Here is a 17558-nt window from a genome sequence, read left to right as displayed (position 1 = left end):
TTGACCTGCAATCTTCTTCCCGACCTCTCCGCTCCCACCCCCTCTCTGGCCTATCACCCTCGCCTTAACCTCCTTCCACCTATCGCATTCCCAACGCCCCTCCCCCAAGTCCCTCCTCCCTACCTTTTATCTTAGCCTGCTTGGCACGCCCTCCTCATTCCTGAAGAAGGGCTTATGCCCGAAATGTCGATTCTCCTGTTCCTTTGATGCTGCCTGACCTGCTGCACTTTTCCAGCAACACATTTTTCAGCTCTGATCTCCAGCATCTGCAGTCCTCACTTTCCCCACCTAAGTGTGTTATGTATGTATTGCAATTCTAGCAATAATATAAGCATTGACAATTTGCAAAGACCCATTCAGGTACACGCTTCTCAATAGCTGGACCCTGTTCCAATGGTGCATTTGGTCTTGGGCATCTTCTTCCAAGTAGATTGCTTCTTTTCCCTTGCACACGTAACCAACACAATGCAGCAAATTCCATGACATTTATCCTGAACCCAGTTACAAACTTAATTTATTTTGTAGGAAAGTTTATTTCACTTCATCATATACCATGAATGTCTACATCTGTCAGGCTCTTGCACATCTTCACAACACAATTTTTAATCTCTTGCTCCATTATGTAATACCCATAAGTTAAACGTACATCTGAGGGTTGAAAAATTGATAATGGCTATTAATGCAAGTATAGTAGGGAATGGATGAATTGGCAGGGTCCACTTACACATCGAGTATGTGCAAAACAAAGCTATTTGTAAAAGCTGAAAGAATGGGTTAGACTTGTACATTATAATTTACAGTATGTCAGTAGTGTGATCAATGAAATGTGCACACTAGGTGGATAAAAAAAACAAGTACTTTTTCCACAAGAAAAAGGCAAGGACAAAAATATTTCATTTGTTTTACAAAATATGGAAACACATTATGCTCAAAATGCCAGACGCTCTTCATCCATATCCCATCGCCTCTCCATGACTTTGCACTATCCTTTCTTTTGAACATACTTTGAAACAATTTGTATTACTTCAAAAGTTTCATATTTATCACTGCCTATGTACAGTGAAAGTGGTACCTGATTTCCCTTCTAATTCATTTATAAAATGGTGTTCTCTTTCAAATGAAGCCATTAGCACACAGAATAATCTGTCATCATTCTTGCACTTCTCTGGACTGCTGATGCCAGACATCCATATTTTGTAGACAAATATAATAATGGAATATTAACATCATGTTACACATTTTCTTTGGAGAGATAAAGAAAAAAGTATATAGCTGTGACTTGACTACATTGGACAATTCTAATATTCAACATCATTCCTCTATATATCAATGGCATGACTTGCGAAAAGCATGCTGAGGTGAAAGAGCATATGAAAGCTTAGTGAACAACAACAATTTAAGAATTGAGAAAGAAACAGAATAACGAGGGGTGAATTCAAGCCAGTTCAGATACAAAAAGTGAAATAAAGACAAAACAACAAATTGGATTAATAAAGGAAGTTAAGACAGAAAGAGCAAAAAATGACATTTTAAAACCTCCGATAATAGACTACATGCAGGAATGAGACTGAAGCACTTACATTCTTCAAGTCTGAACCAAAGAGAGCAATTCGATGTCAAATTGTTAAAAGCATGCATGTGTTAATTGCTAGGTTTAAATTTTAGTGACATATTTAACAGACAATTAACGTGTGAACCTAACAGGTTTTTAAAGACAATTAGGAGGTTAAGGATGAGATATAATTTGTGTGAAGCAAGGAGAGAGACGCAAGATGGCAAACAAGTTCTGGGGATTGGTAGCTCAAGGAATATTTCTTACATACATCATTAAGACTTTTTTTTCAGCAAGATGTAGACCATGATGGAAGTCACTTAGCATACATCCTTTCTGAAGTAAAGGATGGAATACTTGTATTTAAAAAGTTAATTGGAAACCTACTCAAAATTATCTAATTCCTCTTGACAGAATGCAATGCAACAACTCACCAAGATTCCTTCAATGGTACCTTTCAAACATGCTAATGGTTAGAAGGGTGTGGGCCAGCATACACAAAGGAACACCTGTATCCCTGCAAGCTAAACACCACTCTGACTTGGAATAATAATCCTTTAGTGCAGTTACATCAAAGTCCTGGACCTCTTCCTTGGTTCATGACACTCATTTCCATCAAATAAAGCTTGAACTAAGTTTGCAATAGCACAAAATAAATGAACAAAGACATTATCTTTTGATGAAAGTCAAATTAGACTTAATAAATTAAATTAATTTTGTAATCAATAGGTTATGTTTGAAACTAGTTTTTAAAAAAAAACTCTCCCTGGATCATAATCATCTATATTTTAAAAATGAATATTACATTAAAATATGTCCACTCGACTTTATTTTAACAATGCTAAAACACAGTGACACAAAATTGCTAGAAGCAAAATAAACTTCCTAAGCCTGGGAATGAAGTAAATTCTACTGATGAATCTTCGGAAACTGAATACAGAGGAACCTCAATTATCCAAACATTGATTATCCGAATTTCGGATTATCCGAACAAGATCGCGAGGTCCCAACGCTTGGCTAAACTGTGTTATCCAGCATTCGATTATCCGAACAAAATACTCCCAGCCTGTGTCGTTCAGATAATCGAGGTTCCTCTGTATATACTTAGGCTACTGCACTTCTATCAGTTCTGGATCAGAGCTCTGGCAAAAATAAAGTCAATTTTTTGGATTGGTTTAGGTATGTTACAGTGAAATACATCATTTTTGAACTTTGTATTGTGCAAATCATTAGAAGAGAATTCTTGAGGAATGTAAGATGCAAGTGGTTAAAGCAAACTTCTGAGACCTGATTGGGCACAATGAAAGGAGAGTTCTAGAAATCAGGAGCATTGGGGAGATGAATTCTATGGTTTAAGATCAAGAAAAATTCTGGTTCAGAAAAGTTCGGTAAGAGTCATAAGGAGGTGGCAATAGACAAAATTAACCCGAGCTTTAAAGTAGTTCAAAAAGAAAAATGCTATTTCTTTAAAATCTTTTTAAATCTAAATTCCTATTTAAGCAATCATTATTGCTGAACACATCTTCATTATAAATTTTGCTTAACTGAACAACTCAGAATAAAAACAGAGCAGTTTTCGTGTGATATGGTTTGAAAGAATGGAATGCATTTATTTTCAAGTAATTTAAAAAAATTGAATAAAGATGCTTAGAGTGTGGGGGCCCTCTTTACTTCAATACAAAGCTATGAATGGATTCCGGAAATTTCTGCAAACTAAAAAGGCTCAAATGCATAAATGTGATCCGAAACTCGCCCAAGCACTTTGTGGAAAGAAATATGACCCAGTCAAATCTAGACTTTTAAAATGGGAGTGAACTGAAAAAGTTGGCACTGATTAACTCAGTGTCACCAGGACAGATATCAATATCTATGTATCCCTCAATCTGAGGCGTGCACCACTAAGTAAAGCAGTCCTTTGATTCATATAACAGCAGTTCAATATAGTCACTATTTCATGTCTTGACGTGTCCATTGGTCACAGATGTCTTGAATCTTACTGATTGCCCTTTTCCAATATACCTGTACACACACATAAGCCTGCAATGAATGTCTCATTGATTTATCACCAGAAACTTGGTAAAGTCCCAGTTTTCAATCTGAAACTTTCATTTTGTAAAAGGTCGTATTTCACTCAAAACAAAACTTTTAAAAATATTTTTAAACATATTGACATGCTAACAGATCATAAACATTTCCTATAAATATTCGAGGGTTAAATATCACCTATCCATAACTTATCTAACTGCCAGCCTTATTGTTAGCTGTAATTTTGATTTAAAGGGCAACTATTGAATGAAGCTTCAAAGCCATAATGTTAGAAATACCTGCCTTCACTCTAGTTGTTTACAAAAACATCTGACATATGATAACGCGGGAAAATATTTTCATCTGGTTCCACAATTTTATGGGAATTTTGAAACATAAGTTTAAGTTGTGCATTTTTCAACTGTTGTCTTTTAAGGAATTTTAAGTTATAAGAATAATCTCTCAAATTGTGTCACTAGAATTATTCAATTGGTAATGATATAAAATGAGGTGAAATGGCAGAAAATACGTAAAATGCTATTTTGAGGATATAGTCATGCATACCTTCAAATTTTTCTATGATGACTAATGATGTAATTAATGAATACTCCAAACGAAGTAAAAATTTGACAAAATTTAGAAATGGTTTGGTGAACATCATCATTATATGGTAAATGTGCAGCCTACAATATATAATGCACGGGGTAATCATATTTCATACCAGAATAAATATTTATCTAATATTCTTACTAAAAAGTGCTATCAGAATTCACGAGAACGAGTGAATTATTTCCTTTTTTTCCTTCTGAAGGAGATGTTCGAAGTGGAAACATGAATGATGGTCATATGCTGCCAGACATCTGAGTAATCAGATCAGAAGTTCATTTCAAAGGGTTTTGCTGCAAAAGGCTTCACAAAAACAAGACAGTGCAATTTAACTAAAAATTTAAATCTACAAAACTCAAATTCTAATCACAAAAGTTCTCTAATTTGTATGGTACTGAGTCATAAGTAATCATGTGGTTGAACTACTGTATTTCAAAATCATATCAACAAGTAAAACTTGCAAACAAGAAAATGTATATAGACATGGCAGATGCCGTGGTTGTGGCTATGTTCGCCGAGCTGGGAAGTTGATTTGCAAATGTTTTGTCCCCTATCTAGGTGACATCTTCAGTGCTTTGGAGCCTCCCGTGAAGTGGTGTGGTACTGTGACTTCTGGGATTTATTTGGTTCTGCTTCTGCTGCTTCCAGTTGCCAGCTCTGGCTTTTGTTGTAGTGGCCAGTATATTGGGTCTTGGTCTAAGTGTTTGTTGATGGAGTCCGTGAATAAGTGCCATGTCTTTTGAAATTCTCCGACTGTCCTCTGATCGTTGTGTCGTCCCAGTCGAATTTGTGGTCTTTGTCATCTGTGTGTATAGCTACTAGGGACAGCTTGTCGTGGTATTTAGTGGCTAGTTGGTGTTCATGGATGCAAATTGCTAGTTATCTGCCTGTTTGTCCTCTCTAGTGTTTTGTGCAATCTTAGCATAGAAACTTGTAAATTACGTTTGTCTTGCACATGATGGGTATAGGGTCTTTTGTTCTGGTGAGTTGTTGTCTGAGCGTGGCTGTCCGTTTATGGGCTGTCATGAATCCCTGTGGTCAGAGAAGTCTGGCTGTCACAACCAGATGTCCTTAGCAACCATGATGGGTATAGGGTCTTTTGTTCTGGTGAGCGTGGCTGTCCGTTTATGGGCTGTCATGAATCCCTGTGGTCAGAGAAGTCTGGCTGTCACAACCAGATGTCCTTAGCAACTATACACACAGATGAAATAGAGCACAAATTCAACTGGGATTACACAACGATCATAGGACAAGCTAAACAGAAGATAGCCAGAAAATTTTTGAAAAGCATGGCACTATTCCATGGACTCCATCAACAAATACATAGACCTGGACCCAATATACCAGCCATTACAATGAACAACTGGAACCGACAACCAGAAAGAAACCAAATAAATCACAGTATACATAGTCACACAGCACTTGCCAGAAGGCTCCAAACTGAACAGGTTACCTAGACAGGGGAAGAAACATCTGCAAATCAACTTCCCAGCTCGGCAAACACACCCACAATCATGGTAACCGGCACCTGAACTACAAATCTGTATGCAAACCTTGAAGACATGGCAAGAGTTTTGTTTTGGATCTCAGGCAGACAGAGCTAAACATCTTTCTATCATTACTGTTATACAAACAGACAACGCCTATAGATAAACTGAAAGCATTGGATGAGATAGGTTTAAGGTGAGAGGTTTAAGGTGAGAGGGGAAAGATTTAAAAAGGGACCCAAGGGGCAACATTTTCCAAACAGGGGATGGTGCGTATACGGAATTAGCTGCCAGGAAAGTTGTAGATGCAGGTACAGTTACAACATTTAAAAAAACATTTGAACAGGTATATGAATAGGAAAGGTTTATAGGGATATGGGCCTAACACAGGCAAATGGGACTAGTTTAGTTTGGGAAACCTGGTGAGCATTGATAAGTTGGACTGAAGGATCTGTTTCTGTGCTGTAGGACTCTATGACATACAATCACAAAACAGAGAGCTGCTCTATGTCAATGATGTTGCATTATCGCTCTATTCCATGGAATATCTTCAGTGAAAGATGGACAGACTCTCACACCTGGAAAGAGTTTTGTATGACCATCAGCACAAGGAAGACAAATATCACAGTTCAGGATATTCCCAATTAGTACTGGAAGTTGTTAAGTTTCACACATGTAAACTCCACAGTCACCAGCAGTTATTTGATGTTGAAATCAAAAATGCACACAAAGCAATTGAGTCAGAATCATCGAATATTTTTAAGGCTGGGCTAGATAGTTTCTTGATTAACAAGGGATTCAAGCAGTGTTAAGGGGTAGGCAGGAACTTGGAGTCGGCCACAAATCAATATCAGCCATGATCTTACTGAATGGTCTGCAGGATTGAGGGTCAAATGGCCTCCTCTTGCTCCTTGTTTGTGATGTCTCAGTCTAGTTAAAATGAATGAAAATCCAACCCTCAAAACTGCACATAATAAAATGGAAAGCTCAGCAAAGGAGAAATGAACTTGTGAAATACTGGCTGCTCTCTGAACCATGTAGACATTGAGTATCTACAGATCAGATCTGGGATCAAAAGTAGACCTTCACTCCTTTGATCCAACCATAAAACTTTCTTTACATTGTTAAGCACTATTGATTTCTTGTAGTTAACAGGTCTAATAGAATGTGTGTAGAGAGATACAAAGTTAACATTTCAAGTCCATTAAGACTCTTCTTCACTTCCGAGACAGAAGTATCTTGACACCTGGTTCTAGTCCAACAAGTTTATTTAAAATCACAAGCTTTTGGAGCACTGCTCCTTTGTCAGGTGAAGTGAGAGAAACACACAGGCACAGAATATATAGATGGAATATATATTCTGCCTATATATTCTGTGTACTTCCCCCCCACTTCACCTAAGGAAGGAGCTGTGTTTCAAAAGCTTGTCATTTTAAATAAACCGGTGGACTAGAACCAGGTGTCGTGAAACTTCTGACTTTGTCCACCCCAGTCCAACACAGGCATTTCCACACCATCACTTCTTAAGAGTCATACCAGACTTGAAAATGTTAGCTCGGTGTCTCTCCACATATGCTGTCAAACTTGTTGGGTTACTCCAGCATTATATTTTTGTTTCAGATTTCCAACATCCTCAATATTTTGCCTTTATTGAAGTAACAGGATTTCAATTTAATTGGGAGTTGGAAGAAATGATTTTATTTCAGAATCATCAAACTAATCTCTAGACTGCAATATCAGGATAAAAAAGAAGAGGGTGTTTGCCAGTACAAATATTATTTGAGCTATTTTTCTTCCTCTTGTGTTTTTAACTAAAAAAGAAAAAAAAAAGAAGATATGTACCTTGATTGGAGATGTAGAGAAGTGAACCTTTCTATGTAAGTTTGGCTCCTCTTCCTCAGAAAGTCCGGATATTTCCTCATAATCATCATCAAGGATATAGTTGGTGTCTTCAAACAAATACTCATCCTCACACTTGCTTTCGTTTTCTTCTGGTAACGATTCTTCAGTATCCTTATCATCCACAAATGCAGCATTCTCTATTCCACAAACCTCTGACCCAACAAATAACTTCCCACTAACCCTGTCCTCCTCTTCAATGTTCTCAATATCCTCATCTTCTTCTTCTCCGACACTGTCATCTGATTTGTTCAGTATCTCTTCAAATATTTGGCCTTCATGTTCTTTGCTCACAGAAGTTTCATGTGACTGTCCTATGTCATGGCTAATACTCGGAGCAAATGGTTCGACTGATTTCTCTAGCTCCCTCTCAATAAAAACATTATCCAATTCAATTTCACTTCCTGAAGATTCGTTCTGAATTTCCACCAACTCTGCCCGAACTACTCCTATTTTATTTGCGCCCGTATCTGAAACATGGCGATCCAAATTGCTGTTAAAGACGCTGCTGCTCACAGGAACAGTTTTACGGGAGGACGACGATTCAGAGAAACCAAAGGATTTTTTTTTACGTTGACCTGGTTCCCAGTAATCACTTTCACAAGTCCTTAAATTATTGCTATAGTTCGGTATTTCTGCTTCTTTCTGATCTTTACTTTTCGGTCCACCTATTGAAATCGAACGAGATGATTCATCATCATCTCCTGCAGGGGACGTGCTTTTACTATTCACTGTGTTGCTGGGCGGCATTTGGTGCCCTCCAGAAATCTGATAGTCAGTGGCAGAGGTCTTTGTTTTGGTGTCTTTGTTTGTTTCATCGCTGTCACTATCCGCTAGAAAGCTTTCTAATCGTCTCGAAATTGGGCCAGCGTTTAGAGATGAGCGAGGATGATTTTGTTTTAAATCGCTAGTGGTTTTCAGATTACTTCGATCTTTCAAATCGCTGTTGGAAACAGAGGGATTTGAGTCGCTCTTAACTTTTCTGCCTTCACTTTCTGAAGACGAAGAGCCGCTCTTTCTACTCTCGGACGAAACTTTGTTATCGTTTTTGAGAGGGGTTTTATCAAATACTTTTTCCTCAATTTGACGCTCAAAGAGTCTTCTGGTTTCTGAGAATTTTTCAGCCATGCTAGTTTTGTCCAAATCCCCATCTTCACTATTCGTTTTATCGGAACTGGATGTCTTTTGATATGTCTTATGGGCACTGTTATAGACAACTCCACTTGATTGTTTTTGCGGAGAAACTGGATGCAAATCAGGCTTGCTGCCTTCGTTGATTTCATCGGGTGTGTTGCCCATTTGCAGCAGCATACTTTTTATTTTATGTACACGATTACCGAAATGCCTTCCTCTCATCTCTTCCCTGTGCCCAGTCTCTCGACTTGTTTTCTGGGCACCCATTTTAGAAACGGTTTCCTGTTTGCTTCCATCAAAAGTGCACCTCAAAGCCTGAAAATCCGTCTTGTACGCATTCCTGTGGGGCGAAGCGCTCCTGAACGTTCTCTCACCTTTACCTTCAGCTTTCATCATGTTAGATCAAATGTCCGACTGTTATGTTGGAAATCGATGGCAAAGTCTGCGCGCACGTTCCCAGGAGGTTACCATCGGCTCCTTCGCCACTAAACAAAAGCGTTCAAAAAAACAACTTCTGGACGAGAAGCCGCCGGAGTCACGCCGGTTACTTTGGCAGCTCGAAACTCTCCATCTGCAGCAAGAGTTGAGAAGGGGAAGAAAGTCGGCAAGGAATTACAACTAAAGACGGAGAAGTTTAGGGCAGGGCGGCCCGAATCCATGTAGACATTCCGCAACTCCCCGGCGCCTTGTCCCGACAGGAGACAGCGCCTCCCTCCGAGTCCAGGCCAGCCCAGCCCAGCCCAACGACGAGACTGAGCCCCAACCGCCAACAACTCCCCCTCCCCCTCCAAACCCAACACCCGGGGGAAGAGGGGCTGGTTCACCCGGGTCACGGCCCGGACCTGGGTTGCCCCTAGAGTTTACTTTGTCCAAGAGCTACCCCCCCACTTCAGAAAAGAAGGAAAAGTACCTTCACACAACTTCTAAAGGAAAACAGAAGTCTACTACCTCCCCTCAAGTCCACGGGTATCAGTGCCGGGGAGGGAGGAGGTCACTCGGCACTTTCCGTGCCAGCGCCGTAACAGCCGGCCACCGCCATTACCGCTCCCGCCTCCTCCTCCACCACCAGCTCTCGAGGCCGCCGGGCCGCGCGCGCCAGCAACGGCCGCGCGCCCGATCGAAGGAGCTCCTCCAGTCTCGCGGGGGGGCATTGAGCTCCTCCAGTCTCGCGGGGGGCATTGAGCTCCTCCAGTCTCCCGGGGGGGCATGGCATTGTGCCCCTCCAGTCTCGCAGGGGGGGGACATTGTGCCCCTCCAGTCTCGCAGGGGGGGCATTGTGCCCCTCCAGTCTCGCAGGGGGGGGGGGCATTGTGCCCCTCCAGTCACGCGGGGGGGGGGGGGGAGGTGACAGGGGAACACGGAGCTCCCGATCGGTTTGCAAATTAACATATTGAAAAGAAATAACAACACATAAAAATACCCGCTCTCAAATTTATGAAGACGAAACTGCTCTTTTTCTCTGATTTCACCTGCTAAGTTTGGTCGTTATTTGGTCAATAAAGACCTACGCCCCCACCTTCGCTATCAAGTTTATTACCAGTTACCCTCCCCCAAAGTTTTGATTCGAAATAATTCCATGTTTACATAGATAGTAGTTTGGTTGGTCGTCGATTTTCAATTTTTGCACCCAAACTAAAACTTACTTATGATGTGACGAGGAACATTTGTTTTTCTAATTTTGTGGGCCACACGTCGCTCCATTTCTTCCGTATTGAGTTACCTATAAATACAGTCGGTGCCAGAGAAGTAACCTGTAACGAGCGCAAATTGAATTGTAAGGGTTTCCCACAGGGTCGGAGCATCGATGCTCGAAGGCTCCAATGGGTTTATTGTAGAGTATCAGTTTGCGAGGCTCCCGCCGTTTGGCCCTCAAAAAAAACAGCAAGTCGGGGAAGGGTTATGAACAAACTGTTTGTTTTGCATTTTTCTTCAATGTCCTTTAATTCCGTGTGAAGGGCGGGAGGCTAAGCTAACGCATGCTCAAAAAAAAACGATGACAATAACATCTTTTCACCCTGTCATGTAATTGCTTTAAGGTATATTGAACAGGCATTTCACACGAGAGATGATAATTTAATGAACTTGTATTCAATACCGCATTTCTCTCTCAACAATTTCCTCGGATTTGCAGTCCTCCTCTTGAGTAATGATAGGAACCAAAACCTGCTCTGGATTTAATTCGGAAGGTTTGCTTGGATATATTGGTAACATTTGTGCAAAATAGTTTAGAAAGCTATTTGCTTACCGTAAAGGTTGTCATGCAGAAAGATTGGGTGATGAAATTCCTGTACTATCAACAAAACAGTCATCGTTAACAATAACGAGGTAGATCATACGCAGATATAATCTGTGAAATTTCAGTGGATATTTTAAAATTTTTGAGAGGGTTAGATTGGATCTGATTCAATAGATCTGACATTGGGTTTTTTTATCGCACCTCCCTTGTGTGCGGCTGACCTAATTGTACAGGCGAGCAAACATTTAAGGCAGAGAATTCTGGCACCACTCAGTGGGTCAGGCAGTATCTGTGAAGAGGAACTAGGGGTGTGGACCTTAGACCTCAAAGGCCTGCTAAATAAAGTTGCACTTTTAATGTACACAAATCAGCAATGAATGCAGGACAATTATCAGAAATACAAACAATAGACCAAATATAATTTAAAGTGATTCTAACTGGGTCGCTACAGATTTAACCAAAAATGAAAATCCACTATGAGTTTTTTGTGTTCTGTTCAGTGGAGAGAACTTTAAATGGACAGTTTTTACTCTAATTATAATTGTTTTGGGATCAGATGAAGCTGAGTGCTAAAACAGCTTTATGTAATAAACCAATAAATGTGCCTTAATTTCAGTTACTGATTTAATTTTAAAATGTAAAGTTATTAGTAACTTAAGATATCTACAGCAATTAATAAGAGACTAGCACAGTGCCACTTTTGAGTCACTGCTTAGGGATTTATTTTCACAAATGTTGAGAAAATCCAATTTTATGCAATCCACATTGGGCTTTGCCTAGCATGAAGTTAATGACAATGTACTGTCAAGCTTCTGCGCTTTTCAGACAATTACCAAGTTTCTGTAAAATTGCCAAAAAGCCCAAACTCCCATTCTTAATGGAGTTATCTCTGTAAGATTGTTGATTTTGAACAGATAATACAAACCATGCATTGCTGACTGAAAGTTAATTTCAGAGTAACCACCCTGAGACACTGCATCCATCAGCCTTCATTATAACAAAAATAGGACAAATTGTTGAAGTGGAAGTGAAACATCAACAAAACCGAAGTGTGTCATGGTGGCTAAGTACTGCACTGCTGCCTCACAGCACTAGGGATTTGGGTTTAATTCTAGCCTCTGGTTGTGTGGAGTTCGCATGCTCTCCCATGACTGCATGAGTTCCCTTTGGGTACCCTGGTTTCCTCCCACAGTCCATAGATGTGCAAGTTAGTTGGAGTGGCCATACTAAATTCCCCATTGTGTCAAAGGATGTGCAGGCTAGGTGGGTTAGCCATGGGAAATGCAGAGTTACAGGGATGGGGAAGGGGGGAGGGGAGACAGTCAGTTTGAACAGTGTGTGCAAAACAATATTTTCAGAAAAGTGTGCGATTTAAGGTTATTAATAGATAATCTACCTGGGGAGCTAATTGCTGAAGCATTTACAAATTTAAATTTCATGACACATACAAAGAGAGGCCAGAGACTATGAGCAGTTCAATTCAGAAGAACAAAAGATCCATAACACTAGAAGTGCAGCTTTAGTATTGACAATCTCCAAGATATCAGAGTTGAAAGAAATCTTAAGATGTTCTGGCAGTTCAAGTTATAAGGAAAATGCCTTGGGCTTTTCTTCGAATTCAGTAAGAAAAGTCAGTGAGTTGGCCCAAGTCTGACTCTCTTGGAGAGACAGAGAGAATCACATTAGGTAAATATGCAGAAAATCACTGAAAGGAAACACTTGCAACATTTTCAGTTTAGTAAGACATTCTAAAGTGAAGGCAGGAATAATACTTCACTGGAATTCGGTGTCTGTTAAGGATATTACTGGGAGAAACTGTTGACTTTTTCTTCTTACGGAAGCACATAAGCAGGTTCTTGTGAATATGTTCAATGACTGACTGCTATGGTAACCAAAATGCAAAGATTCACAAACAGATCTGACTTATCCTAAGTTACACTCAACTGGGATCACAACATCTACAAGCACATGATTACAGTACTGCATTAGATAATGAATGTGTATTCTACTTCACATTTCTGAAAATGCAATTAGTAATTTAATCAAAATCTATTTTAAAAAGATACAATATATTCTCAATTGTGATGTTCTTCCTTTAATCTGTTTTTGAATAAATACTGTAGGTTAGCTGTCATTTTCAAAATGTCATTTACTTTCTGAATTATTAATCCCATTAAAGATCACAGAATTGCAGCATTTAGCTACTTAGTCTCATTGATTCACATGTTTAGTCAGTGTACTAAGTAATCTGAAATACAGTTTATACAGTATAGGTTAGCCCAAAAAGTTCTTGACTGTACATGTAAACTTTGTTTAGACATTTGTATTTGGGAAAGGTTCTGTTCAGAATCACCATTCTGTAAAACTGAAGTGGCTTAATATTGGTCATAGGTACACATTCTCAGGTGTTGCTGGTGCACTAAGTGTAGCACACAATATAGAAATATGCTACATATTTTCATGTTTAATTTTAACTAATACTACATTCAATGAACAATTGAATAAATTAGAAATGCCAGTAGGCTAGGCACCCCTTAAACCTCTTCTGCAACTAGTAACCCTGCATTTCCCATGGCTAACCCACCTAGCCTGCACATCCTTTGACACAATGGGCAATTTAGTATGGCCACTCTAACTAACTTGCACATCTATGGACTGTGGGAGGAAACCAGAGTACCCAGAGGGAACTCATGCAGTCATGGGAGAGCATGTGAACTCCACACAGCCAGAGGCTAGAATTAAATTGACCCACCTTTGTTTGGGGTTCCTTGAAACTCTCACCTAAAATAAAATGTTGCTCCAGAATTAAATTGCAATTGACCCAGCACCCATAGCCTTTTGTGGGAGAGAGTTCTAAATTTCCATTATCCCTATGTAAAAGCACTTGTTGATTTCAATCCTAAATGACATGCTCTAATTTTAATATTGTGTCCTCTTTCTGGGTTTTCTCACTCAAGGAAAGTTTCTTCATGTCAATCCTATTGAATCCTTCAATAATTGTATATTTTTTCTTTTTAGCCACACTTCAAACTTCAAAAGAAGTTGGACTGAAAAATTTTCAGAGCTGTGACATTGGACATACTTAAGCCAAGTATATACAGAAACATGTAATTAAAAGACAGAGACAGATGAGGAGAAGTAACAGAGACAGAGGCAGGGCTATATATATATATACATATATATAAACAAGATACAGAAACACGGACTGATACAAAGTTAGGATTTGACAGAGAATGATATATGTGCAGGGTGCAAGGTCAGAGATTAGCATATGCAGAATCCAAGTATAGATGCACAAGCTACCATATATAATGTCTTATGTGAAGTCAAAGTACAGTCAGATTGATGTAAAATTGTAGCACAGTTGTTAGCTTGTACGAGCAGAAACTGGTGTTCACAGTGAGTGTAAAATCAGACTTTGAAGTGTACAATGAGGTATACTTTAACTCCTTAACCCTTATAGCTGAATCTGCACAGTACCACTTCAAAGGCCACTATATCTTCCTATCATTATTGCTTTGTTTATAGACATGGTAAGTATATTTCAAGATTCATAGTCAAGTAAGAAAGACTTTCAAAAGTGTTCCAAAGACAAAAAATCAATCATTGTTGAATTGGTTGAACCTGAATCACACAGTTTTGGGTTCAAGTCCGACTCCCGGGCTTGAGCACAAAATTCAATACTGAGACTTCAGTGAAATGCTGAGGGAGCATTGAACGTTTGGAGGGCTGTCTTTCAGATGATACATTAAACCAAGGCCCCATCCTCTACTCTGGTAGATGCAAAGTATCTTAAAGCACTATTATGAAGAACAGCAGAGGAGCTATCTATGGTATTTTGGCCAATATTTGTCCCTGAATCAACATCATCAGAAAAAAAAAGACCTGATCATTAACACACTGAGAGAGTCTGCAGTGTACAAGTTAGCTGCCACATTTCCTAGATTGTAACAGTGACAGTAATGAGATTGTACTTAGGTTGCAGAGAGAGGCAAGTCTGCCCTCATGCTGGTGAACAACTCATTTTATTAACTATTTACACTATATGGAGAAAGTGAGGACTGCAGATGCTGGAGATCAGAGCTGAAAAATGTGTTGCTGGAAAAGCGCAGCAAGTCAAGCAGCATCCAAGGAGCTGGAGAATCGATGTTTCGTGCATAAGCCCTTCTTCAGGCTTATGCCCGAAATGTTGATTCTCCGGCTCCTTGGATGCTGCCTGACCTACTGCGCTTTTCCAGCAACACATTTTTCAGCTATTTACACTATATATAAGAATGCGTAGTAGAGTGCTTGGTCCTGCTTATACCATTGATAATATGTACCACTCATTACTATAATAGCACTTATCCATTATTCTACACTTCTCCCAAAGTCTTTCAGATTCTTATTGCCTAGAAATAGGCACTTCATATCTTTAAAGCACTGTCATTTGATCACTAGTATTCTTTTAGCAGATTTTGTTCTCGTCCCATCTTGGAGAAGAATGGAACATCATTGATTTACTTTCTGTGAATAGAAGGCAGAACCTTGAGTAGGGCATGGTGTAATCTGATATAACCTGTGGCACATGGAGCATACACATTACAATGACCTGAAGATGATAGTCAAGAAGAGCTCAACAAAGGGTGAAATTGGGAGACAAACCTCAGTACCTGGTGGAAGAGAAGACAAAAAGGGGAAAGGGAGGTGACTGGTTCTTCATACTCTTCTCTGTGCCTCAGAGAAAATTCAACATTGCTTTGGGAATTGGAGTATCTGCATCTCCTCCACTGTGCTTCCTAGGAATGATCATGGAGGAATAACTGAATTACTTCTCCTCTGGAAACAAGGAAGAACGATGGTCAGAAAAAAGGGAAGATGCTCTGTCAGACCAGTCTCTGGACATGGGGTGGTCATATCCATTGCTGGTTGGCGGGGGGAGGCTAGCTTGTCCGCATTCAGGAGCTTGACTGCATTCTCGGGAGGAGGAATCTCTCTGAATAACAGATAGAGGTTCCTCCATGCCTATACATTGGCCAGATCATCAGGTATGCATCCGCTGGGATGGACATGACCAAGGTTGAGATGGATTGGCTGATCTATAGGCAATGTTAGGATTGCTGCACACCACTGAATCTGAGGCTGGACCTTGAAAGATAATGAATCTGTGTAAGTGTAGTGTAAGAGACTAAGGAAGATCCTAGTGATTTGCTTCCTCTGGAATTCCAACTGAAAATGTGTAGAAGATGGACCTCAGCAGGTGTATGATCTGAGTAGGACACTTGTGCAGCTGTAGATGTAGGTAAAATCATTGAGGATGTAAAAGTATCAATATGAAGCATGTCAACAGGGTTTTGAGGTATAGGCTCACTTGGTGCCGAAGGCAATCTTGGAAAATTAGAATAAAAGACCTCATTAAAGAATGTCAAAGAATCAACAAGGCAATGTAGGATCATCTCAACACAAAGAAACTCTAGTGGACTGACCTGCTGATATGCTTGGGAATGAAGAAGTCTCCAAGGTGCCTTTGACTTTCATTACTTGCTATATCTTGTAGTTGGATATTCAAGTTCTGATGTGTCTCTACATCGGTAGTATTATTGACAACATATATTATTCAATAGCTTAATGAACTTACCAATATGCCACAGTCATTCCACTTCAGAAAATACTCAATTGGCTGTAAAATACTTTGCACTGCTGATTGGACATGAAAGATATTCTATAAATATAAATTATTTTCACAAGTCTCTTATTTAACTCATTAATTGAAAATAAGTAGTAAATGCAAAACATGCACCTATATAGCCCCACTAGCAAATAAACAACTATCAAAATTCACTTCCCAGTGGTGAAAGGAAAAAGGAAGATGATTTTTGAGGAGGTGACAATGTTGTTGAGGGTAGCACGCTTAATATCATCTATGTGGATTTTAGCAAGTCTTCAGATGAGGTTCCTCATGGCAGACTGATCCGATAACTAAAAAAACTCACGACATCGAAGGGAGGATAGTTAGATCCCAAATTTGTTCAGTGCAGATAGCAAAGGATAATGTTCAGCAAGGTTGTTTCTAGAGGGACTAAATATGGCAGACTCAATCCTTTGCTGCTTATTAATTATAGCAGTAATTATGACTTAAATGAAAGAGGTGAGGCTATGATTATACAAAGTTTGCTCATATGGTTGATATTGAGGAATAAAGCTGTATAACAGCTGGAAGCTATCAATGTCTGGTCAGTGGATAGAAAAGAGACAATCAGAACTCAATCCAGAGAAGTGCAAGGCTTGAGTAATATGCAAATAGTAAGATTTAATATATAGTAGATGGTAGGATTCTGAAGTGTATTGAAGAACAATGGAGTGCACATTTGTAGACATATGGGGCAGTTCTCTTTATTGGTCAAAGTATACAGCATAATGGCAAGGAGGTAATGCTAGATGCTAAAGAACACCAACTAAACCACTGCTTAGAATAATATATATTTCTGGTCACTGCATTACACAAGTTTTGTGATCACGTGAGACAGAATGCCAAAAAGATTTAAAAGGATAGTACCAAGAATGAAGAATTTTAGCTGTGAGAAAAGATAGGAAAGACTTGACTTGTTTTCTATAAAATTGTGGAACCTTAATTACGGTT

At 39.4% G+C, this 17558-nt stretch overlaps 1 protein-coding gene across 3 annotated transcripts in view; it reads right to left on the bottom strand.

Moving 5' to 3' along the window:
- LOC122551563 (neurabin-1-like) overlaps positions 1-10602 on the bottom strand; it is a 124708-nt gene extending 114106 nt beyond the window's left edge. The window contains exons 1-2 of one of the 3 annotated variants that reach the window (XM_043693638.1): positions 10347-10602; positions 7513-9274 (exon numbers count right to left, since the gene is read on the bottom strand). In XM_043693638.1, the coding sequence (XP_043549573.1) occupies positions 7513-9099 (1587 nt within the window). In that variant the 5' untranslated portion in view covers positions 9100-9274; positions 10347-10602. Of the gene's footprint in view, positions 1-7512; positions 9275-9613; positions 9805-10346 lie in introns of those variants that run through there. The other 2 variants (XM_043693636.1, XM_043693637.1) reach the window with 2 other exon arrangements.
- Between the last annotated feature and the right edge of the window lie 6956 nt (positions 10603-17558).

This window comes from Chiloscyllium plagiosum, chromosome 7 (genome assembly GCF_004010195.1).
Source record: "Chiloscyllium plagiosum isolate BGI_BamShark_2017 chromosome 7, ASM401019v2, whole genome shotgun sequence".
NCBI lineage: Eukaryota > Metazoa > Chordata > Chondrichthyes > Orectolobiformes > Hemiscylliidae > Chiloscyllium > Chiloscyllium plagiosum.
This window is presented reverse-complemented; position numbering and strand designations above follow the sequence as displayed.